Source organism: Seriola lalandi, unplaced genomic scaffold (genome assembly GCF_002814215.2).
Source record: "Seriola lalandi dorsalis isolate HSWRI2012SDOR001 ecotype SW California unplaced genomic scaffold, Sedor1 jcf7180002054484, whole genome shotgun sequence".
Lineage (NCBI taxonomy): Eukaryota > Metazoa > Chordata > Actinopteri > Carangiformes > Carangidae > Seriola > Seriola lalandi.
The window spans coordinates 783,077-809,220 of NW_019525037.1; the positions used below are offsets into that span (position 1 = coordinate 783,077).

At 41.2% G+C, this 26,144-nt stretch overlaps 2 protein-coding genes across 3 annotated transcripts in view; one reads left to right on the forward strand and one right to left on the reverse strand.

Moving 5' to 3' along the window:
* wdr7 (WD repeat domain 7) overlaps positions 1–9,569 on the reverse strand; it is a 120,385-nt gene extending 110,816 nt beyond the window's left edge. Inside the window, exons 1-10 of the mRNA XM_087175717.1 lie at positions 9,417–9,569; positions 5,866–6,037; positions 5,612–5,718; positions 5,233–5,311; positions 4,593–4,767; positions 3,475–3,551; positions 2,278–2,397; positions 1,999–2,144; positions 1,481–1,583; positions 850–858 (exon numbers count right to left, since the gene is read on the reverse strand). Coding sequence (XP_087031843.1) covers positions 850–858; positions 1,481–1,583; positions 1,999–2,144; positions 2,278–2,397; positions 3,475–3,551; positions 4,593–4,767; positions 5,233–5,311; positions 5,612–5,718; positions 5,866–6,024 — 975 coding nt within the window. The 5' untranslated portion in view covers positions 6,025–6,037; positions 9,417–9,569. The remainder of the gene's footprint in view (positions 1–849; positions 859–1,480; positions 1,584–1,998; positions 2,145–2,277; positions 2,398–3,474; positions 3,552–4,592; positions 4,768–5,232; positions 5,312–5,611; positions 5,719–5,865; positions 6,038–9,416) is intronic.
* A 1,039-nt stretch (positions 9,570–10,608) lies between these two features.
* Positions 10,609–26,080, forward strand: taf1c (TATA-box binding protein associated factor, RNA polymerase I subunit C). 2 transcript variants are annotated; one of them, XM_023412657.2, is made up of 15 exons: positions 10,609–11,060; positions 12,481–12,592; positions 12,889–12,938; positions 13,367–13,462; positions 14,416–14,483; positions 14,658–14,908; positions 15,697–15,828; positions 15,934–16,051; positions 16,149–16,220; positions 16,321–16,456; positions 16,939–17,067; positions 18,356–18,554; positions 18,712–18,849; positions 20,450–21,867; positions 24,342–26,080. In XM_023412657.2, exons 1-15 carry the CDS (start codon positions 10,941–10,943, stop codon positions 24,618–24,620), a joined length of 3,318 nt encoding a protein of 1,105 aa, XP_023268425.1. In that variant the 5' UTR covers positions 10,609–10,940; the 3' UTR covers positions 24,621–26,080. The 2 variants fall into 2 exon arrangements, with proteins under 2 accessions (XP_023268425.1, XP_023268426.1); XM_023412658.2 differs by lacking the exons at positions 10,609–11,060; positions 12,481–12,592; positions 12,889–12,938 and having other exon boundaries at positions 14,378–14,483.
* The last annotated feature ends 64 nt before the right edge of the window (positions 26,081–26,144 follow it).

Below are 26,144 nucleotides of genomic sequence, written 5' to 3' on the forward strand. Positions count from 1 at the left end.
GATATTCAAATAAAACCTGCTGGTTGCCAATTAAAACAGACAAAGGCTGGTCTCATTCAAAACACTGAGTGGGGTTGAATTACCTGGACAATTGAATGTCACATGGAAAAATCAGCACAATGTTCTTCATACCAGAGTCATGTCATATTCATCACTCTGTTGCTTTTAACTTTCACTTTTTAACACAACTTCTGTTTTCGTTCACCAATTACCTCGACATTTTTTCAATAATTGTTAAGTTTCCTTCAGTGAAACTCAACATTTCCTGCATATGCTTCAAATTAAAAGCTTGGAACGAAAGTGAGGTATTATGCTCTTTGACCGTTTGACCGTCCGACAGCTTTTAATGTGAAACATCTGGAGCAGGAAGTGTTGAGGTTAATTGATGGCACCTTAACAACAAAAGAAAAAAGGAAAGACTTAGTGAATGAAACTGCATTGACATTATAAAGAGAAGAACAGTGTTGATTGTGACATAACCGCTGTGGCACTGATGGAAGTGAAAATGTGTGATCTATTCTTTCTATAGGATGTGACCAAAACACACTGATTCATGAATTAATAAATATATTATATGATATTTGTACTCCAAATTATTCGTTAATTCATTTTCTCAAATGAATCAGTGTAACCAGGGGTGGTGCTTTACAGGTCTAATCCATGTGGCTGAAGTGAGCCCTGGGTATACGACTCATTTTCAGTCTGGTTCTATGAATAAACTAATTACAGGCCTTTTTGTATGTATATAAAATACATCTGAAAGTGGAAGTTACTCACAAACAATTCTGGTAGTATGACAGTGGATGCTAGTTTTTGTGTGTTAAAGACAGAAGCTAAATCATCGGCAACAGCTTCTGTCTATTATTAGTGGAAACAGAGCTAAAGTTAGGACCAAACTAAGTAAGTATGACTAACTAAGTGAAATACAAAAAAGTGTCTGCTTTTCTGGCGTGTAGCAGGCATATAAAATTAACACTTTTCTGAGCCATTCCATGATCTTAAAGTATGCGAAACAATTCATCATGAATATTATGTCAGAAGTTTTCATCTAATTTCTCTTTGTTTGCTCCTGTTCATTTATCGTTACCTGGAAACAGACATTATTGAAAAGAGGATACACTGAAAATATTACGGATCCTGATGAGGAGTTTTCAGTGTAGCTTTTTAGTAGTGTTATGCATGCATATATATGTCGTTGTGTTGTTGTGAGCTGTTATATTATTCTACTGCACCCAACACTGATTTGAATTCGTCCGACACAAAAATTACAAAATCTTACTTTAGAACATTTTCGCTAAAAGTGCAATGTGGTGTCAAACTATCTTTACATAGTTCCTTTTTTCCTTCTTGTTTAACTAAATAAATAAAAAATATTGCAATTACAGAAATTGTTTCGGCTTCCCAGTTGTTAGCGGCGTTAATAAGTATCAGATATCTTTCTGAACTGACAACTGGACAGAGTGAAGGCCGGAGGACTGACCTGTTTGTCTGAGCGGTTAGCGATGCTGTAGACCAGAGGAGGGATTGAGCCTTCTTTGGTTTTCCCAACATCGCTGCGGAAATGTTCACTAGCAGGTAGACAACTGGGGAAACACACACACACAAAGACACATCTCAACACTGGCTTTGAGACAAACCAGATCTGCCATCATTTACTCAGTATACAGCAAAATGTATGTTCTTTTTTATTTTGTCTTTAGCACTTTTGCTACAATCTGAAAATGTTTACATTGTGTATTTTGTATGCATGTGTTCAGGAACATGCATGTGTTCAGGAACATGCACTGTCCCTACCAAATAAACAAATATAAAAATAATAATATTAAGTCTAAGTTTAGGAAATAATCAAACAAATCCATAGATGCTAACAATCTCTGTGTGTACAGCTAGCATGACTTAGCTGAGCATCACCATGACTCTTTTCTCCTCCTCTGTGGATGTGTTAAAACCATCAGAAGTTACTGAGCAGTGATGTGAGATCCAGATCAGCAGGTTTACCTGGCAGGCAGCTTGTAGATGTAACTGCAGCCATCTTCTGTCCAGATGATGACTTTGTCTGCAGCAATGAACTCTCCTCCAGTCCAGGCCTGGTCGTTGTCACTGGGCACTGAGCAAAGCAACGAGTAGTCACCTGCATCAAACACCTGACACACAGACACACACAAGGAAGAGGGCGACACACACAGTAATTATTAATGAAACTATCAGCCCAGGCCATGGATGAATTTTCAGGTCCACACTTTGTGTGTAGTTTGCTGTGGTGCTGTAGTCGCTTACCCTCCAGTACTTGGAGCAGACCACCAGCAGGCTGCTCTGAGTGAAGGTGCAGAAGGAAATACTCTGGCAGCCCTGACAGTAGATGGGTTTGGACTCTTCTTCAAACACTGGGTCCAGGTCCTGAACACACAAACACACAAATTACAGATTAGAGTCTGAGATGATACACGTGAGCAATATCACACGAGAGGGAGTGATGTTGTGCTGAATATGAGCACAGCTGTGATTCGGTACCGAAGACAAACACACCCTCTCGTGTGATATTGCTTTTATACAACAGTTCTACGAGCACCATATTAGTTAAATAAGCAACAACAGATTATGATTTGTTTGTTTATTTGATCATTTATTTGGCAACAACAACAACAACACAACTGGACTGGTACTGAACTGTAAAGCGGAGTGATAAATGTAGTTAAACGTCCCAGTGCTGTTATACTCTATATCACCAATTACTTGGTCGGAACTAACTGTTGTATAAATATCAGTATTTAACACTAGAAAAAAAACAAAGTAATGATACATTTGGTGATATTAGTTTTGATAAGTGGGGTGGATATTAACATTAGTGTAAATCACAATACTCATAAGCAAAACTGTGAAGACCTTTGTTCACGATGACATGCGCTTCCACATTTTTGGTTCCACCGCAACTGACTGACTGACTGACTGACTGACTGACTTGGAGTTTCTGGTGTAAGCAGGTTCTATTAGGGGGGTGTTTACAGCTGCAGTGTTGATAACTTAGCTCATTGTCCCTAGATTTAGAGACTTTTTTTAACAGACTGGGTGTAAACCTGGTTCAGGTCTGTGCCCTGTATGGATGCCGACCGGGACTCAGGGCCACACCTCTTGTTAGGGGCAGTCTACTGAGCAGCTCTGGTTTCCCGGCTGCTCGGAAAGTGCAGGGAAGAGGAGGAGCGCTTCCAATACACTGAGCCTCGCCTCCATTACAGCAAAAACCATACTTTGATTACATGTATCATTATTACTAAAGGAGGCAGAGGAATAACTAAACATAAGACACACCGAGCAGAGAGAGCAGGAGAGAGGGAGAGAGAGAGAGAAGTCATCAATAATAATTGACCACAGGCGGTCCGGACATTTACTAGGTTTTAACCTAGTCTTCTTTAAGTAATATACAGATGTCTGACACAAGACTGATGGTTTATTTTAAACAAGCAAACGGCGGTCTACCTGCATCTTGCTGACCTCAGCTGTGATGATCCAGACCTTCAAGATCCCAGTCACTGACACTGCCACCACTGTGTCCTCTACAGAGAGACAGCAAATTACAGTCAGAGCCCATCAACACTCAACAGAAGTGGCATAATATTGTATGCAGGGGTACATTTAGCATGGCAACATGCTAACTTTTTACATGTTAGTCTAACATGATCATTTAGCATATCATAATAGCATTAATGTCTTTTTGGCTACAGCTCCATTCAAATGAGGCCATTACAGGAGGGGTCAGTAATAAAATATTTGCATTGTTTCTCAGCAATTAAACTCATTGTTCCAGATGTTCTGTGGGAAGTGGGTTTATTAAAATAGTTCATAATGTTGATAATTATACTATGATTAAAATGTGTTCTGCTTATTTAATGATTGTACATTTTCAAAAAGTTATTTGCGCCAGTAGGTCTTTTCCAAAGCAGAAGGACAGGTGTTAATAACATCGACAGTGGTTCTATTCTGTTGTGTCCCAGTGAGTCAGTGACAGTGAACCAGCATTAACAATAGGAACCTGAAACTGAAGCAGCTAAATGGAATTCAGCCATTTGTTTTAAGTTGTACTCATGTGTTTTCTCTACAGTGGCATGTCAAAAACAACAATAATAATACTAATAATAAACTTTATAGAGCACACAACAGATCTAGCTCAAGGTACTTTACAATAAAAGAAATATTTAAAAATGCTCACTGAGCATCTCTTATAGCTCTTGGCACGGTTCTGCATAGTTCTGGAGTATAAAATCTGAGAGCTGATGAAGGATTATAAAAGGACAGAGAATCTGTAGTGTAGGTCAGTCTCAGTCCATGAAGAGCTTTAAAAACATGTAAAAGGATCTTAAAATCTCTTCTAATCGGCACTGGGAGCCAGTGGAGGAAGCTAAACTGGGGTAATATGATCTATCTTCCTTGTTTTCCTTGCCTTCAATGAAAAAGCAAAAGTGGTGAGTAATATTTGGTATCTCAAATTACATCCTGAGTGGTGAAAATAGCTTTATATATAAAAACTATACAAGATATCAGCTGCTAGAGAAAAAACTCCCATCAGTTTAACCTGCAAAGTCTTCTCCAGCTCTTACCTTGTGTGCGGTGGGAACGGATGATGCTCATGGAGCTGATCCAGTCAGGAGAGATCTTGGACACAAGCGAGTACAGGACCTCCAGGCTAGTGGCATCCACCACAAGGATCTCTGGGTAATGTCCATTACAAAGCAGGCGTCCCTCCCTTTCGGTGCCGATGGTGAATTGATAGAACTGGAGAACCACAGCGGACACGGAGGGAAGACAGACAGAAAGCAACAAGTGAGAAGAGATGACAACAGGAGGAGACAAACAAGCAAAATCTGATCAGGAAACAACCATTTTTATTTTTAGCCTTCCACAGCTTCAAGGGCAAAAACCCTTTCCTGGTGCGTTTTTAAAATTAAAAATCTGCAGGATGTGTTGAACTTCGGTGACAGTAGCCTAAATAGTGTTTGAAAAACATTACAAGAGTATTTGTGCTAAAAAGTAGAAGTGAGAGCAGAAGTATGACATGACTTTGCTGTGCTGGGGGAATTCATGATGTGGAAATGTACATTATGATTCATTTACCATGTGAGCAACCGTAATCCCTCAGTGTTTTTTACCCGTCCTTTGTTTGTGTTTATGTGAGGCTTGGCCACTATTTAAATCCCAGCTTTTATCTGAGAGATTACAGGATGTGAGTGTGTGTCTTACCTGTATACCAGTGTGAGCACAGGCCAGCTTGGTGAACTCAATACAGCGTCCATCGTTCACATCCCATAAACACATCTCCCTAAAACATGACCAAACTGAGGTTAGACATGAATGAGTGCCTCTGGCTCTGCCTCTTGGCGTGGAGGCATAATAAGAAACAAAAGACATTATATCCAAAGGGTTTATAAGTGAAAACTAAAAATGAATGCGGGAGATTCTGGATGAGTTTTATGAAAAGATGCCAACACTTTTGTCAACAAGTCACTCTAGTTAACTGTGTTGATGCTATTTCACAGCAAGCAATCAACATCTGTATGCTCCACTTACATGGAATCTCTAACAGATGTGCGTATGGTATGTGTGATAACAACATACTCACCCGCTCTCAGATGCACTGACGATGTACTGCTTGTCACTGCATGCACTGGCTTTGGACAGACAGGTGATGGAGGCTGTGTGTCCAAACAACATGGCTCTGGGACAAATCTGAGGCGACGAGAGGAGGAGACAAAAGAAGGTTAAAATAAGACGATGAGAAGCAGAATAAGAGAAAACATCACAGGTAGTTAGAAAACGCACACACTAACATCACCACTATTTTTCATCAATCAATACCATCACCCTTAACAGTACCTCAAGCTCAGGTGTCATGTCCCAGAGGCAGATCTGACCGTCATGGCAGCCGGTGATGATGGTGCTGAAGTCATCCATCACCAGCAGGCTGCTGATGCAGTGGGTGGGAGCCGTGCGGCCCCAGAGCACTATGGGTAGAACCAGGCTGTTCCCGGACATTATGGTGATGTGTCTGGAAAGACAAACGGAGAGTTAGAACGAGAAACCCAAAGAGACGGAAACAGAGATCAAAATGGAAAACACAGAAGTGAAGACCAGCAGCATCTGTATTTTGTACAGTGACCAAAAGTAAAGCCTGTGCTCCCAGACCATATCTGGCAACCCGTGCTGTGAATACATAGAAGTGTTGTGCCGATGGATAAACTGTTGTTCATCAAAGACTCATTCCATCACAGAGCTCCTCCTCCAATCACAAATGATCTTTTTTACACTTCCGTTTGTGTTCAGACAAACGAGATGCAACTTGTTCATTATTACTTTACAGGTGGTGTTGGTGAATTTGTGGCTGCTCACAAGTCAGGAAAGGGCTATAAGGCCATATCTAAATGTTTTCAAGGAGAAGGAGAAGCCTTCAACCCTAAGAACACCATCCCCACTGTCCAACATGGTGGTGGGAACCTAATGCTTTGGGGATGTTTTTCAGCCACTGCACCAGGGAACCTAATCACAGTAAACAGCAACATGAAAAACGAGCAATACATCAAGATTCTCAACAACAACATCAGGCAGTCTGCAGAGAAACTTGGCCTTGGGCACCAGTGGACATTTCAGCACGACAACGACCCAAAACACACAGCAAAAGTGGTGAAGAAATGGTTAGCGGACAAAAACATTAACGTTTTGCAGTGGCCCAGCCAGAGTCCTGACTTGAATCCAATTGAGAATCTGTGGAGGGAGCTAAAGATTAGGGTGATGGCAAGGAGACCCTCCAACCTGAAAGAGTTGGAGCTCATCGCTAAAGATGTATGGGCAAAAATACCAGTGGAGACATGCAAAATGCTGGTCAGTAATTATAGGAAGCGTTTGATTGCTGTAATAGCCAATAAAGGCTTTTCTATTGTTTATTGAGAAGGGTATGAATGATTTTGGACATGCCACTTTTTGTTCAAATGTAAATAAAAGCTGAGAAATATTTTTTTACACAATGATGCCTCTTGTACATTGTCTTATTATCTTTTGGGAGAAGCCTGTGTCATTTCCGGTCAAAAAAAAAAAAAAAAAAAACTTGCTGGTTGAATAAAAGTAACTTTAAGTCAAAATTTGCCAGGGGTATGAATAATTTCGGGCTTGACTGTATATACATATACAGTACTGTGCAAAAGTTTTAGGCAGGTGTGAAAAAATGCTGTAAACTAAGAATGCTTTCAAAAATGGAAGTGTTAATAGTTTATTTTCATCAATTTGCAAAATGCAGTGAATGAACAGAAGAGAAATCTAAGTCAAATCAATATTTGGTGTGAACACCCTTTGCCTTCAAAACAGCATCAATTCTTCTAAGAACACTTGCACACAGTGTTTGAAGGAACTCGGCTGGTAGGTTGTTCCAAACCTCTTGGAGAACTAACCACAGATCTTCTGTGGATGTAGGCTTCCTCAAATCCTTCTGTCTCTTCATGTAATCCCAGACAGACTCCATGATGTTGAGGTCAGGGCTCTGTGGGGGCCATACCATCACTTCCAGGACTTCTTGTTCTTCTTTACGCTGAAGATAGTTCTTAATGATATCGGCTGTATGTTTGGGGTCGTTGTCCTGCTGCAGAATAAATTTGGGGCCAATCATACGCCTCCCTGATGGTATTGCATAATGGATAAATATCTGTCTGTATTTCTCAGCATTGAGGACACCATTAATCCTGACCAAATCTCCAACTCCATTTACAGAAATGCAGCCCCTAACTTGCAAAGAACCTCCACCATGCTTCACTGTTGCCTGCAGACACTCATTATTGTTCCGCTCTCCAGCCCTTCGGCGAACAAACTGCCTTCTGCGAACAAACTGCCTTCTGCTACAGCCAAATATTTCAAATTTTGACTCATCAGTCCAGAGCACCTGCTGCCATTTTTCTGCACCCCAGTTCCTATGTTTTCATGCATAGTTGAGTCGCTTGGCCTTGTTTCCATGTCGTAGGTATGGCTTTTTGGCTGCAACTCTTCCATGAAGACCACTTCTGGCCAGACTTCTCTGGACAGTAGATAGGTGTACCGCTGGTTTCTGCCAGTTCTGAGCTGATGGCACTGCTGGACATCTTCCGATTTCGAAGGGAAATAAGCTTCATGTGTTTTTCATCTGCTGCACTAAGTTTCCTTGGCCGACCACTGCGTCTACGATCCTCAACGTTGCCCGTTTCTTTGTGCTTCTTCAAAAGAGCTCGAACAGCACATCTTGGAACCCCAGTCTGCTTTGAAATCTTTGTCTGGGAGAGACCTTGCTGATGCAGTATAACTACCTTGGGTCTTGTTGCTGTGCTCAGTCTGGCCATGGTGTATGACCTGTGACATGAAACTGTCTTCCACAACCTCACCTTGTTAGCAGAGTTTGGCTGTTCCTCATCCAGTTTTAAGCCTCCTACACAGCTGTTTCTGTTTCAGTTTATGACTGTGTTTCAACCTACATGTGAAATTGATGATCATTAGCACCTGAGTGGTATAATTGGGCTTTGGCTGATCCAGTGAAATAACTGAAAAACCAAAGCACTTCATCATGTTGCATAAATGCAATATTATCATAAATTAAACCTGCTCACTGATTTGCCTCTGTCCTCAATGGTGTTTAACCCACCCTCAATTATGTAATAGGAATGGGAAAATTTTAATTAAAAAAAATTATACCCTCCAAATGATTATAGAGTGAGTCAGCACCTCTCTGATTCAGTGTCATCATGAAACCTCCATGAGGCTGCAGGTCCGTTGTACTGGACTGCATTAGTTCTGGCTGACGATATATATCCAACATTACTAGCTAGTACTCTAGCTAGTATATATTGCGTAATGGCTGTATATAGCTAAATATGTTAAACGCATTGCATGCTTATATGCTAACGTTCATCCTGAAACATTGTCATGTGTACAGAAATTAGAGACACATGCTACACACGATCATTCAGACTTTAGGTTAAATCTTAACGCATTAGTCGTGTCATTGCTGAAGTCTGATATAAAAAAAATGCACTATCAATGAGTCACCAATCACCCTCTTACATAAATAAACAACAAACAGTATGCGTTCACATGAACACATCAACAGTTCGTGCTTTCGTGCTGCATTTGTATAATTAACCTTGGCGTTTAATCCAAGTCTACAGAAAGCTCAGCGGCGTTTAGGAAACAAGGGAAAACATTCAAATTACACTCTGCCACAGGACAGTCACAGACACCAGAAAGAAACAGATTTATACAAAAGCTAAATGATTATCAGGTGCTAAAAGACAGATTCTCTGTGCAGTGATCTGTGAAGTGCTAACGCTAAACTACACCTGCAATGTCGCGACTTCCGAGGTTAGCAACGCGGCTAACGGAACCAAAACACAATGTCAAAAATTGTAGATACATACCCAAAAAACGAGTCCTACTGAAACATGTCCTTCTAACGGAAGACCCAGCGATGAAGGTGTCCCTCCGTGAGAAACAGAAACACGAATTGTCCTTCTTTTTGGCTTGTTTTTAGCTGCTGTCCCACCGACACACCGATCAGTTCGGTCAGCTGATCACTGGTAACCAAAAGGTGCATCCGGTTTCACCTTTTCAAAATAAAAACATGCAGTATTTTTTTTTTTCGAGCACGGTTTCCTCGTTGTTAGTAGTGCTGATGCCTTTTTCGTTATTAAAAGGACAGTACAATCACTATTACATAAATACGATTTGTAAATCACTAAAACATGGTGGAATTTATTCCTATTTAATTTCTTAATTTCTGCATCTATTTATTTTAATGAATTATTTAACTGCTTACTTTTGTAACGCTAAATTTCATCGTTGACCTCGGAACCAGTAGAATTTAAAAAAAAAACATGTCGATAAGTTTCTATCGATAGATTTCGATAGGTCTTCTGACTGAAACCACGCCCACTTACGTATGACGAAGCCTAAACAAAACGACCGCAGCCTATAGTTCTAATAATAGAGCCATGATAATACTAAAAATAATAAGAGAATACATTCATACACATTTGTGCTTTTGAAAAACTTTTGTTTATTTTTTGTTTCATTATCCTTATTAATATGTTGCATTTATTTCCTTTTATTGTATTCATTTAGTATGTATTGCTCATATTTTACTACGTATCTTATTTCAAAAGTTATGATTGATTCCTTCATTTTTACTGTTTAATCCTTTTAATTAGATTAAATGTACGATGTTTTTAATAATAAAGCATTTGAAAAAAAGAAAATCTAAAAATACAGCCACGCTGCAGCCCTGTCTCTATTCAAAATAAAAGCCCGAAACAACTACGTTTTTAAAGATTGGTTTTACGTTGTATTTTTTGTTTGTTTGCTGAGGCCAGTTTTTCTTGAAAATCGCTCGTATACACTAGGTTATGGATCAAATTGAAAGCCACTCTATATTTTAATTTTTATTGCAACAATTGTTATTTTACATGTCATCTCATATCATCTTACATGTTGCCTCTTTATTAAATAATTTTTCACTTTTCATTTAAATTTTGCAGTTTTCATTCTAAAACGAAAATCAGACCGGAAGTCTTTTTGTTGTTATTGCTGGGTCCTCACACTGGGAAACTTGACTGTCGCTGTCTTTCTGTGGTCTGCACGTGTGCGGCAGTACACTTAGGATTTGGGACAATTTTGCCACGGATTTGTGTCTTTTAGAACTAATAGGTTCCCATCGACGCGTATAGCCTAAAGTCGGAGATGCTGATGTCGTGTCACGACGATTAAAAGAGTAGAGATGTGTTTATTTGTGCTAGCTAACAGCAAATGTCTGGGGTGCTAACGCTAGCTAAGCCGGGGAACAACATGTTCAGACTTGTTCCCAGACAAGCTGAAGGCGAGGGAACAACGGCACACACACCCTCAGTAAACCTGACAGTTATTTTAATTTGTTAGCAACAAACAAAATGGATTACGAGTTCCCACAGCAACTTTTTCCGTCCTTTTACAACTGCGGACCGCCGGACTCTCTCCTGAAGTACTCTAACGGTGGAAACTGGGGCTGTTACGGCCGAGTCAGACCGCAGGTGGGTCTGTTGTCTGCTCAGTACTGACTTAAAAGATAGTGCATGAATATTTAAATCGACAGTACTTTGTTTCTTTAAAAACCCCAAATAAATTCGAAATACAATTGAGCTTTAAGAAAGAACATGCTGTTTTAATTTTCAATTGTACTAACATGTCCACGTTTCACTGTGTAAAAAAATAAATAAATAAATAAACAGGGGTCTCCAACCTTTTTTACTCTGAGAGCTACTTTGACAAAATGAAAAGGTCTGAGAGCTCCTCATGTCTTATATTACTGGTTCAAACATTCAAACTGATCTCCAAACTAAACCACATCAATCAAAAAGATCATTTAACAAGTCATTATATATATTTTTTTTATTTATTTATTTATTTATTTATTTATTTATTTATTTATTTATTCATTCAAAAACATGTGGAACTCACATCAGACAAAAATCTGAGTCGTGATTCAGTCAGACCTGAACACACAGACATGAAAACACCACTGTAAATAAACCTCCATAAATCTGACTAGAAACCAGAGAAGCTCCTCAGTCAGTGATCCAGTGATAGCCACAGCTTAACTCATTGTATCCATGGCAACATACTTCCTGTTTGTTGGAAAAGTTTAGTTTTTTATCTGTTGTGTTATCAAGAGTTCATATCACTGCATGTGGCCTACAGCAGATCTGATGTAAACAAACCTGAGAGTAACTCATTTGACTGACACATAATTATTTAGTGTTGAAGACGGGTGTGTCTGTGTATTTGAATTGCATTTGGAGCACATTAACTGAGTGAAGTTGTGTTGCTTTAAGTTTGTACTATGGTTTGTACAAACTATATTCTAAACAAAAGTTATAATTTTTTATTTTTCTTTTTTTTTTAATACTCCTGAACCAAAATTTGATATTCCAAGTTAGAAGGATGATGACTTGCCAGGTGAAAACGGTGATATTAAATCACTGATATGAGATATAAATTAGTCTACCATCAGTATCATTATCATTATTGTAGATATATTTTCTTATTTATTTATATTTTGAAGAAATTATCTTTCAATTCAGTTGATGCTTTCTCAACATAAAAGACGTGATGTGCCAAGACAGTTCAGTTGTTAATTTGTCTGTTCAGTAGTGTGATGCATTTATAAACAAGAATCATTGAAGAGTCGATGGTTAAGTGTGAAATCAACCATCACTCAATGTAACTGATGAATTAGTTCACGAACACAAAGAATCACTGATTATTATTACTATTATATCAAGTTTAGATTGTGTTAATGTCAACATTATCTGTTTCAAGCTTTTTCACTGTGGGGATGTGTTGCTTTTCGTCTTCTTTGATGGTGATGTAAACTAATTGGTTTTTACAGCCGTTTGAAGATGTTGTTTGTTCTGCATCTGTCAGACTTTCTTATTATTTGGTTGTTTTCAGGGCGGCTCCGGTCCTCTCTCCAGTTGGACATTTACATCTAGTCATCAGGTCAGAGGGGAGACTTGGCGTCAGACTCAGCCTGTACCGCTTCCCCTCCTGTCTCCTAAAAACTGTGAGTCCCTGACAGCAGCTATCACTCAGACACACTCCCTGTCGACCCTCCAGTTCAGATCAGGAGTTGTGAAGCAGATTTGAGACTCCATACGTAGTATCTGCGATGTGTTGTACACAGTTGTATAATGGCTGATGTATTGGAGGAGCAATTTTTTAACCAATATTCTCACAGTTTTTTTTTTTTATCTAAAAAATTTCAATGTGTCTTTTTTTATTTGTTTTAAAAATGTATTATGTTACTATTATTTTATTATTTATTTTATATAAAAATGTATTTGTAAACATCTTTTACAGCTTGGCTCTGGCCTTCAGAGCCTCCAGATCCACAGGACTTCACCCAACATGTGAGTGGAACAGCTGAATAAATTAAAAATTAAGATTTTAATACATTTAAGAGACATGTATAGTGTACCTTCTATAATGTCTTCTGCAGTCTTTTATGTCTGTGATTTGTATATTGTATTCATGTTGCATGCCAATCTCCTCACTGGGACAGTACAGTTTATTTGTCTCATTAATAATAATTTACACATAGTCGAACTGATTAAAGAGGTTTGATCTTTACATGAACAATGAGCAGGGTGACATTTCATGCGCACTGTGATTTCTAAGCTAATGAAAGGAACAAATGTTCGTCCAAACCAATGAAATCAGATTCATAATTAACTGAATCGGTGTGAACTCAGCTGCGCACTGCAGCGCCAGATCTCTTCTCTGTGTTTTGCTGTTATGTTTTTGTGTTTTGAGGTTTGTAAACATGTTTTTTATTTAGATGCATAACTTCTTCATGGATCACGGCCAGGACGCCTTTGGGTGCATGAGTGAAATTCTGGGTGAAAACTTCAACTTTAAACAAGGACGGAGCGAGGTGAGTGTCACAACAACAGACTTTCTATGACAAGACAGTTTATTCATTAATTTATTTGTTTGAATGCTTGTATAAAATACACAATTTCCAGACATCAGCGTGGGCTCTGGTAGATTTATGATTTTATAGACTAGAATATAAAAAGAGGAAAATGGTATTTATAGTGGCAATAAAAAGTAAGTGAACCCTTTGGAATTACTTACATTTATGTATAAATCTGACCTAAAATATGATCAGCTTTTCATCTAAGTTACAATAATAAACAGACTCAATCTAGTTTAACTAATATCACATAAATCATTACTGTCCATATTGAAAACATGATTCAAACTTTCTCAGTGTAGCTGGAAACAGTGTGCGAAGCCCTCGACTAATGACATGAACAGAAGCTAGCTGGAGTCAGCAGTTATCAGACCTGGAGTCAGTCAGTGAAACCAGATTGGTGGTTTGGGTTATAGAAAACACTCAGACATTTAGAGTTTAGATCTTCATCAGCCCACAGTTAAACAAACTGTCTATATATGGAGATTCAGTTCTGTGGCTACTCTCCCTAGAAGTGGTCGTCCAGCTGAGATGACTCCAGCAGCTCAACACATACGCTCAGTAGCATTATCCAGTGGAGATGCTGTGGACTGAGCTCACATGTCCTGATAGATCAGTAATGATTTAAAACTTGATAAGTACAAAATTTGACATGGAATGTTGTTGCAGGACAAGTAGTAGTAGTAGTAGTTTGAATCATGAGTTAAAAAATGCAACTAAAATGTTTGTATCATTAGTGTCAGTCCAGATATTCCTGCTGTCATTAACATCTTTCTTCTAACATCCAATTAACATCTTTCAGTTAGTTTAACTGAGATAAATAAAAGATAGAAACACTGAAGAAAACACCCTGCTCTGCTTGTTGTTTTTCAGGTCATCAGAATCTGTGCGTGTCTTTGTTTGTTTTGCAGAGATATCGGAGGAATTCAGTCTCGATGTGGAAAGTGAAAAACTTCCTTGAAATGCTGAAGTCTAAAATGTGAGTGGACCTGACTGGTGTGTGTGTGTGTGTGTGTGTGTGTGTGTGTGTGTGTGTGTGTGTGTGTGCGTGTGTGTGTGTGTGTAAAGATTTGAAATGAAAGAAATATCTCTTCTTGTCTGATTGATATCTTGGTTCGTTTCTTTTTTTCTTCATGTTGCATCTTTTCCCCAGATGTCATCAGTCATATTTCTCCATGTCGCTGGACATGTACAGCGTCCTTCTGTCAGACGTGGTGCACTCTGTCCCTCCTGAGCTGCTGGGTGCTCTGCTGTACGAGGAGCTGACAGACCAGAGAGACCGTCAGCTCTTCTCTGAAGCATCCACAGGTGGCGCTCTGGACTTTATCCCCTTCTCAGAGAGCAGCAGCGGCTCTGTGCACGGCTGCCTCCTCTACCCCGGGAACCAGGGAATGGACCGCCTCAGTATCCTGCAAATCAAATTTAACACTGGAGTTTTAGGACACGCAGCGGGTCATTTTTTAGTCCTCAAGAAGAAGTCAGTGGTGAATTAATTAGTGGATTAATTTACTAGTTGATTGACAGCAAATTTATTAACTTTGGCTCAGTGCTTTTTTGTATAGATTGAAATATGTCCATAGTAGGGATGGGTACGAGTACTCGAGTACTCATTGACGCCATTATTCGAGTAGTGTTTCACTACTCGCACACATGCGCACGTGTTGTTTTTGGCTACAATAGTTCAAGTCAGTTGGCGTTACGTGCTCCATGGCAGCCGTGACCAGGAAAACTGATGTCTGGAATTACTATAACGTGCAGTGCAAGATATGTGGCGTTAAACTTGCATATCATGTTCTCCAACAGCCAAACAGTTGGCGTGGACAGGGAGGTCCGTGTCCGACTGGAAACACAAGCGGAACCAATGTTAAGCAAGGATTAGGGTTACCTCCCGTATTTCTACTTTTACAGTGTATATATATATATATATATATACTGTAAGTGTGTGTGTGTGTGTAATCGAGTACTCAAGGTACAAAAGGTAATGAGAGTACCTGGATATTGAAGTTACTGAAATTGCCCATCCCTAGTCCATAGCACCAAGTGTGAAGAGGATTATATAGTGCTCATATTGACATTCCGACAGAGACAGAAAAAAATTTGTTTTTCTGATGTTGAAAAATAATGGGTGAGCTGAGGATGAAGGGTGGGGCAGAGTCTTCCTGTTGGTTCTGGTTCTTAACGCAGTACTTCAGACTTCCACAGAGTGGAGCTGCAGCACCACAGAGGAAGTCCCTCGGTCCTGAACGCCAGCAGCAGCGACCCGTTCAGCTTCCAGCTGAAAGGCCCCATCAGACAGATCAGCTCTGCCTCCCTGTTCAACAACTGTAAGAATGAGGGAAAACTTCTAAACGTTCAGAGCAGCTGAGTGTGGATTCAGAGTTTGCTCTGTGCTGTGCAGACATTTCATCGTGTTTGTATGTTTGTTGCAGGTTGTGTTGCTGTGCGGTCAGATCACTTGTGCGGAGTTTGGAGGTTCAGTGAAACAAACGAACCTCGTCCGCTGCAGGTCATCAACACCAGAGAGGTTGCAACCTGCATCAGTGTCAGGTTAGTGAGCCTCAGGCAGGAGCTGGGTGAGTTCTGGAAAACACTCCAACTGAGGTAAAGGTGTTAAAGTAAGAAGTTCTCTGCTGTGTGGTGTCAGTCCTCATATTTTAGGTGAAGTTCTGGTGGCAAGCGAGAGCGGAGCAGCGAACCTGTGGACTGTTGGCAAAGGGTGAGGGCGAGAGGAAGGTCTCAAATTATTCTTCCTATAAAGACACAGGTTTTATCTGTTCAAAGTCAGCTGACATTAAAGTGATGCTCTGCTCTGTCAGGATGCAGAAGGTTCGGGAGGAGGAAAGCAACCTGTACTTCAACGCCAAGTCATCATGGCGATGGTGCGAATTCTCCGCTCACCCGAGGGTGATGTTATACGCAGACAGGACTGGGGTGGAGCTCACAGACATCAGGGTGAGACAAGAGGTTGTCAGTTGTGAGCTCTTTGTGACAGAGAACTGAAATATACACATTAAAAGCATGACGGTGCAGCATCACCTGCTGTCAGAGCCATAAGGCAACATTGAATAATTTTAATCACATCTGTGCCAGAGTTTGACTGGTCTAAAACCACACAGCTGTGTACTGCACTCATTCACAGTCATGCTTGTCAAGTGCTGTATGACGAACCTGATCAGGGCCACAAGCCAAAATCCTTCAGTCTCATGAAGTTCATCCAGTTGTTCTCAACACTCCCAGTGATGCAGTAGTTTTTATCCTCCATTACTGACTTTTGTTGCGAAGTGGGAGCAACTCTGTGTCCGTGGAGGAATTACAGCAATAAATTGACAACCACACATCCTGTAAAATCCTCCTCCTTCTCATCCCTCCCCTTGTCTTCGTCCTACCACCACCCCGCACCCCCATCCCACCCCAACCCTCTCCTGCCCCTCCAGGCAAGTCCTGTCTGTGGTCACACTCTGTTTAATATCAGCAACACCTCAGAGTGTCGGCGAGGAGAGAGACTCATCCTGTCCAGATATCTGGGAGACGTCCACTCCTTCCACCATCTCATCACCACTCAGGTACATTAGTATTCCTACAATGGATTTTCATCATTTTTTCATTGTTTGGAGTTTGTTCACTCTGTTGGAGAACACTACAGCCCAGCTCCATCCTTAGGGATTACAGTTGAGCAAGAGATCTGCGCCATGCAAGTCTGTCTTCATTCTACATATTCAACAAACACAGGCTATCCCATACAGCAAAAGACCAGATGCTTCATTTAAGTACAGACAGTTTAATAATCCGTTTCAACACAGATAGAGCAGAAACGTTTGCACACTAATTCATCTGCTCCCACTGTTTGTTTCTGACATCAGCCTGATGTCTGCAGACAGTTATTAGCTAGCATTAGCTTTCCAACACGTAGAAACAGACTCCACACACAGTTCAGCTGCTTCCAGAGGCTTCACTTCTCATGCCAGAGATGATTCCACATCAACAAACATGGAGAATGAGACGCCTGGAGATGCAGCAGCTGCACAAGTAGTGCAAGTAATGACATCACAGTTGACAGGACTGTTGTGATTCAAGACAGCTAATGTAGCCAGCTATCAGCATGTATATATTTTACACAGAAAAACGAATTTAAATTAATAAAATTGATTCTATACATAACCCAGCCCTACTTGGGACCTAAGACAGGGATGCAAACTGACATGACACGATCAGCTGATCGTTTTCACCAGAGAAGACTCATCACTGTGTTGGTCTGACGAACTAACACACACACACACAGTGTACTCTTAATCTGACCTGGAACACATTGCCTGTGTTGTGTGTGCATGGTGTGTGCATGGTGGCTGCTGAGTTGCTGTGGAGATACACACCTGTGTTCACACCAGCTGCACATCTGATGTGTTGCTGCTACTGCATCTCTATCTCTCTACATAGAGTTTACAGGTTACTGCAGTGTTGGATTTCTTTTCTGACTGAAAACGTCACTAAAATTGGAACTATAGTGAAAGGTGTGAGTTTTATGTAATGTTGCCACTATGATGTCAACGTGACATCAATATCTCTTTTCTCAGACTATTTCTGTTGTGAGACGCACGTCTCACGCAGGCAGTGTGTCCACTCTAACCCATTAACATGGACGCTGAATGGATCTTCAGTTTCATTTGTTTTTTTTGGTTGAAATGAAATAATCAATGATCACCAACACAGTCACAACACACATGATCATCACTATCGCTAGGTAAAAGAGAGAAGCATGAGATGTTTTGAAAATCAGATTCAATTGAACTCATCTTACATAATTAATGCCCCCCCCCCTTCCCCTCCCCCTCTCTCTTCCTGTGTGTCTGACAGTACTCTGCTTATATCATGGATGAGCGTTTCCCTTGCGTGCCAATGCTTAAGTGGGATCACATGATGCAGTCCCCACCCATGTTTTGCCATGTTCTTCCTGGCTCTGCCTCTTCTGGCACAGTAGTAGATGGGGCCAGGACCACTAAGGTCCTGTTGGGCTCCCACAGTTCTCAGGAAATAACCCTGTTGCAGTACTCAGGTCAGTCCACTTGAGGTGTCATTTTGAGAGTAAGACAGATTCAATGTAAGACTGTAAAGTCTCAGTGTTTCAATGTTTTACTAGTAATCTAAAGAACATTCACATTCCATGCTAACTATCTATGTGATTCTCCCAATGTTTGTGACTGTGTGATCAGGAGGCAGAGCAGAGGCCAGTTTTAGTCGAGGTCCTGCTCAGGCTCTGCTCAGACCCAGAGATAGTCTGAAACACCTTCCTGTCCAGATTCCTCATCGCCTGGACATCGCAAGCAACAGACTGTCCTCACCTGCTGCAGGTATGGATAGACGAAGGGAAACAGTGTGTGTACATGTTTGTTCCCGTTCTTTTAGATCCAGAGTTTTGAAGCCAGTAATCTGATCTGATCCTCATTTAAGTCACAGGTTCAGATAAACGCAGTGTGCTTACACTAATACACAAAGAATTGTGACATTTTATGGCACACATTAATCATTCACTGTTCTTGTGGAAAAAGTAATTGAACCCTTGGACTTAATAACTGGTCAAACCTTTGGCAGCAATAACTTCAAACAAGCTCTTCCAGAAGTTGTATCTTGCTCATTGAAGAGGTGAAGAAATACACATGTAATGAAACATTGCAGATTTAACAACAGTTAGCATTGGAGATTTTCGTTGACCTACAACCACTGGAAGTAGCGACAGCACATAACATCTCAAAAGTAGTGAGCGCCCAGGTCTGACCTCTTTCCTAATCCTACTGTCAACAAAACCCAGCTGACTGCAGGCTGGATTAGTGATTAGCTTGTTAGCTAACCAGATACAACATGTGAACCATCTTAAGTTGTTTGAAGGTTTTTTACATAATAGCTGGAAACGTATCCCTGTTACTTGTAAAGTCACACCAATATAATGTAGCTAAGCTTTTTGGCTGGGTGGCAACAGTGTGGCCAGCCCGAAAAATCATTTTCAAGTAGTGGAATAAAATTTCCACCACTGGTCAGCCAAATGCCACACGACTGAGTTGTCTTGTTACCGGCAGTCTGCTTGGGAACTGCAGGGAAGAGGAGGAGCACTTCCAATACACTGAGTTTTGTCTCTATTACAGCGAGTAAACTACTTTCATTACATGTATCATTATTCCTAAAGGAGACAGAGGAATAACTAAACATAAGACACACTGAGCAGGAGAGAGGGAGGGAGAGAGAGAGAGAAGTCATCGGTAAAGAAACCAGCAGATCTGAATAACATGTAAAAAGAAACACCAATAAGACAATACTCTTACTGCAGCACAATAATAAAAGCCCTGTTATGACATAAAGGGTTTCTATCCACTGAAACGCTAGAGGGGTTTTAATTTGAAATGATTACAGGAAGTTTGTATTAGCATGTAATGCAGTAACTTTAAAAAGGCATAAAGGAGCAACTGAAAACAAGGCTTTGTACTAAAATACAGCTATGACCATCGCTACATATCAAACAGAGGGAGTTAGACATAAAGACCTGTCTTTAATAACCTACTTCTGTTACTTTCTGCAGGGGACTTGAATAAATAAAGGCCCCTGTCACTTTTTGAGGAAATACAGTAGTTATGTTTAGAAAACTGTATGTCTCAGATGGAGGCTGTTCGCCATGTGAGAGACCAAATAAGAGATAGTTTGTGTCTTCTAACTCTCTCTCTCTGAGTGATCATTTTACAGTGAATACAGCTGAAATCACAGCTCAGTCTTTGTCTGTGACTTATGTGACTGGTGATTTTGTCAGACGACGTCATGGATTTAAAATCTGGATTTTAGCAGCAGCTTGTTGTTAACAGTGGTTTCACAGCAGTTTTCATCTACGTCCTCAAATTCACACATGGACCAGAAGCAGTCCAGCCAAGTACTGGGGTTTGACCTAGTCTTGTTGTTTGTTTTCAGGTTTGACTTGTCTTCAGAAGAAAGGAGCCAAAGAAGCAGGTGGAGAGGATTGTATATGCACGCTACAGCTGACGGAGGCAGGAGATATTTTCTACCAGATCCTTGAGCTGGAGCAGCCGGACAGCGACACATCTCGACCTTCAGCGGCAGAGGACGAACCACTGCCTCAACATGCAACAAAAAACCTGCTACAACCAACGCTGACAGAAGCCACAACATCAGGGAGAAAAACAGCAGGACAACTTGCACCAGATTCTCCGCTGGATACAGAGGACGGGTGGAGCGATGAGGGTGTGATCGGGCCAACCCAGGGTCCAGCTGTGCCGAGGTTTGTGGCTGAAACACCAGAGAGGGAACAACCAGCAGGGATCATGTACACTGACTCTGATGATTCAGAGTCAGAAAGGAAAGGTCGAAAGCTGAAGCAGTTGGGTCTGCAGGTTGTTGTCAATGATGATCCAGAACCGGATCACACAAATGGATTGAACGCAGGAGTGAAAGATGGAAAGGTGGGTGGAGATAAAGCTGATGATACTAAGGAACCCAGCGGTGTGGCGGAAACTCAAGTAAAGCTCAGCGAAGCTGCTCTCATCACCTGGAAGCATTGGATCCAGAAACTGATGCAAAGAAATCGTGAAAAGAAGCCCCTCCCACGCTGTTCGCAGCACTTCACAATCAAAACTGAAGGCTTTCTCCAGATGCCTGATGATGAAACAAGAGATTCAACAGAAGAGGAACGTGTGCAGAGCTTGAGGCAAGATCTGAGAGCGTGCATGTCCAAACGCTCACTGATGGTTCACAGCACCGTCTCCACCTCCCTCACCGCTCCAGATGTAGTACCTGTGCCAAACCCAGTGGACACAGATGTCTGGAGAGATCAGCTCAGCCACCGCCTGACCCTCTCCTGGCAGGGGGAGGAAGTGTGGCGGGCGTGGTGGGAGGACCAGCTGGGGCTGAACAGGGAGGAGAAGTTGAAGGCTCTGAGGAGGAAGAGGAGGAGGGAGAAGGAGGCGAAGAGAGCTGCTGGCCGGCGCTTGGAGCTGTCCGGGAGCTTCACCTCATCTCTCAGCTACCAATCAGATCTGGACAGTTTCTCTGATTCAACGGGCTGGTCTTCTGCGGCAAGCCAGGGGTGGTCTGACACTGAAGGGACAGGGCCGTTGTCCCAGTTGGAGAGCTTTTTGGAGCATGGGACGCCAAAAGCCACAACATCCTCCACTTTGCAAAACGACACCCCAGTATCCACACCAATCGCCACACCTCAAAGTGTTAAAAATAAAGAAAGTGACCAGCAGACTCCCAGCAGCTCCGGCATGTTCTCTCTGTCCAGGACTGTAAAAGCAGACTCCACACCTGCCAGTCAGAGGAGGAACAAACGTCCAGCCAAAGACTCCCTCCGCTCTCTGTTCGGACCACAGGTAAGAGGAAGGTGATGTGTCCAGTAACTGGTCTACAACTAACACTTGTAAAGGCATATCTGTCCAATCACAGCTGTTGCTAGTAGCTGTTAATATTTGGCATAACAATAGAAGAAATATTGTCATATCTCTAAGTCGACTGACACAGCAGGCGGAACTGCTGAGCTCTTATTCTAATCAGTTCAGCTCTCCACACAGGCCACTTAAAGGCATGTCACTTTTGCTGTGTGTACTTAAAAGCAAACCAAAGTGTATTTTCCTCCAGTGATTGTGTATTCAGTTTTGAGCACAGGCAACTTATATTGAACTCTGTGCCAGAACATATCCTGTATAGACACAGGGTGCTTTCCATCTGGCTAACATGACTCTTCACTTCCCTCATCTTCAATGCGTAGTTGGTGCGTTCACACCTGAACTTAGAGCTGACCACTTGTGATCGGATCACTTGAGAGGATGTTGTTACCATGTCTGAACCGGGCCACAGATATACGTGGTATCAGGGTGTCAGAATGAGACTGATAAAAATAACACACATAGATATTACATTTCATAGAGTAGAACAGATGTGAGAAAGCAAGAGAAACATCTTAAAATATTCGGAATAAAATCTACAAGATGAACTTGTAATGAAAGACAATTCTTAGCTTTTGAGGAAAAAAGAGACAAACTTGCAACAGTGTGTCGTGGTTCAGATTCTACACACATAATATTCTTTCCTTTATGAATAAATAGGACTCACTTTAGAGCCGCAGCTGGAACTGTCATCCCAGCTTCCACAGGTTTCCTACACAATTACAAATCAAGCAGTGTTATCAATATCACAGTAAAGATCTTTCCACAGCCACAATCCAGCTGCTCTGTTTACACACAAAGAGGTGTCGCCGTCTACTAAGGCAAGGCAAGTTTATTTCTACAGCACCATTCAGACACAAGGCAGGTCAAAGTGCTTTACAGAGGCATGGAAATGCATTTGAACATTACACATTTGAATAAATAAAAATATTTAAATCTCAGCAGAGCTCAGGTGTTCATGGAAGCTTGTTCCACAGCTGAGGAGCAGAGAAACTAAAAGCTGCTTCACCTGGTTTGCTTCTGGGAATACTGAGTGAACCTGTCCCTGATGAACCTGAGAGGTCCGGATGCTTCGTATCGTACAAGTTGATCACAGATGTGTTTGATCCCAAGACCATTAAGTGCTTTATAGACCTTTATATCCTTCGACACACAGGAAGTTAGTCCAGTGATTTAAGGTTAAAAAAAATGTCAATGTGAGAAACACCAGTAAGTCCTTGCCTCGTCTCCTCTGAGATGAAAAATTGGAACATTCTCAATGACTGTGGGCGGACACGGGTTTCCAGGTCACAGCCGGAAGACAGAGAAGAGAGAATGGGAGATGTTACCACAGATTCTGTTGCCACTTAAAAGGACATCAGAAGGACACATACATTACTAACTACTAATACTACTAGGGCAAATGTGAACACTGTCAGGCTGATGGGATCAATTCATGAGAATTCAGTCTGATTATCAGGCTAAGTTCAGACTTCATTATGGCCAAGTCTGAGATATCCTAGTCTGTGATGATGATGTAGGCTGTAGGTATAAGCCTGCCGTTGGGTGGCAATTCCAGGCAGCATTCTCCTCCCTTTCCGCCTCCTGTGACTTTTAGTATTTTCAGAAGCCCCTTGGCTAAAACACCAACAATCTCTGAACTAGCAACATAGAAGCTGAAGACGAAAATCACACAGTCAACATGTGTCTTTGCTGTTTTCTATGGTGTTTTCTTTGCAGTGAGTCAGCCATTTTAAAGGAGTTATTTTTAGGTTTTGCTGTTGCTACATTAATGTAAGTGTTAGCAAATGTTTACTTACCAGTGAAGAAGAAACCTGAGTTCAACATCAAACACTCCTTTACTCACCATCAGCTGTCTCCAGAGGTGGAAAACAACCTTTTGCTTCTATTTCTATCACTTCTTCTCTTCTACTGAAGTTAGCATGCTAACCAGCTAGCCCCAGTCCAGTTAGCCTGTCTCATCACTTTCTGATACCCAGTCACTGTAGCCTCCAGTCTGTCCTGAAGACGAGTGTGATTGATTTAAAGAGATGCAAATTAATCAGGGTCCCCCCACCCCTTTGCAAAATGATAATGGTGCAGCCAGACCAAGGTCTGTGTATGTGAGACTAGAGATCCTAAAGTACAGATGAACACTTTTGATTCAGGTAACATCAAGACTTTGTCTTTGGATTTCACCAGAGGAATTTTTTTCCCCACTTGTGGTGATGATGTTTGAACTGAGAAGTTGTTTTCCATCCGTCTCGTGTGTAGTGAATGTTACAGACTAACAAGGGCGCCAGTTTCACTTGTACACTCTAATTGTAATTAGTTAATCGGTGTAAACATGTTGCAGTTCCACAGTCAGCTTCCTAAATAAACATCAGTCACCTTTATCTCAACAATTTCTGGTCTGTTTCCAGGACGAGCCCTCACAGCACAACATTCACTTCCTGGAGGAGGAGAGCAACGTACGAGCCCCACCTCCCCCCACGTCGTCGTTGTCATCCTTCTCTCAGCTCCGCAGTTCACAGTCTGTCCCTCAGAGGAGCGTGAGGACGGATCTGTCCCAGGACTCCTCCGTGTGGTCGGGTCTCTCCCAGTCTCTGCCCCTCTCCCAGAGTTCACAGGGTCGACTGGGTTTTTCGCAGGGATCGCAGGCGTCTCAACCCAAGAAGAAGAAGTCACGAATGGGATTTTGATTTGTTGTTCAGTCCATCCATCACTCAGGGGGAGTATGACATTTGGATTACATCTAGGGACCAGGGGCTGGACCAGCCCAGCCTCAATTGGAAAAAAAAAAAAGTCTTGTTTTTTTGGCATCACTGTGGATCTATATTGGTATTATTTACCAGGATTATAATAACAAAAAATACACACTGGATCTAATGAAGGAGGATAAAGTCACTGAACACTGGAAAAGGATCCATCACAGTCTTCAGAAGTCCTGAGTCTGAAGAAGATTTGGTAGGACTGAGTTGAATTTATTATCTTTGTTTAGTGGTCTTGACTTTTGTTTGCTAGTGCGTGCGTGCATGCGTGCGTGCGTGCGTGCGTGCGTGTGTGTGCGTGTCTGTCCAAGCAGCCACTGGCTGAGATGAAATTTTGCTTTTCAGAAAGCATTCGCACGGCAGCTTATTTCACTCTGTTTTGCAAAGTTTCTGTTCTTACTGGTTCAATAAATTCATAACGCTGTCCAGGGAAACATCAACAAACCAGAGTTCAGTACAGACTCCAGTGGAGGATGCAGCTCCTCTGCAGGTGTTGGATGAGACGGAGATAAAAGCTGGGAAGAACTGAGCCTTCAAATGCTGAGAGTAGTGACGTTAAAAATGTCAAATATGAAACAATCAGAAATCAAACAGCCACACAACAGTATTTAGTAGTTTCTCTTCAAATCATCAGCATGTCTGCAAACGACCTGCCGTGATTGGCCCGTGTACTGGTTGATTTCAGTGTGTGTATGTGTTTCTGTTTAGTGACATATTTAAAGTCTGGGTATTGTTGGACCTTTGTCCTTGGCAATACCACTTGTCAGATATCACTCTGTTGTTTTTTACTTTGTTTAATGAAAGTACACTAGGCACTGGTCAATTATTTTCAAGAAACTTTTTATACATTTGCTTTTCTGAACAAAACTGAACCAGTTTTCTCAATAAAACTATGGCTCCAAGACTCAGGTCCTCATTGAAAGACAACAGGAACTTCAATGACTTTTAGGAGGAAAATACTAATTAACCAAATCAATACAAAAATACTATACTACTACTGTATACTATATATAAATATAGAAGTCTCACACTTTACCCCATGGTTCTGTATAATACAACAGGGTATTGGGGCCACTAAAGGAAAAAAAAACTGATGTAGAGAATAGGGTTGATTAATATAAGTCATAAATGAGAATCAAGTCAGTTTTTACAAGAGAAATTTTCAGATTAGTCATAACTTTGAGAAAGGCTATAGTATTTCATTTTTCAAGGAACAAAGTTGGAACATTTTTAGGGCAATTCATAATTTTGAAAGAATAAATTTGAAACATTGAGATATGTATCTTAATAGAGTTATCAGCTGGTGACAGCAGTCTGTCAGCTTTCACATGTCAAATGTATAGAAGTGGATGATCTGAAGTTATGTTTGACCAATAAACACTTTATTATCATTAGTGTGGGATACTGAAATTAAACTAAATCAATTCTATTGAGTCCATAACAGGATGAGTGTTG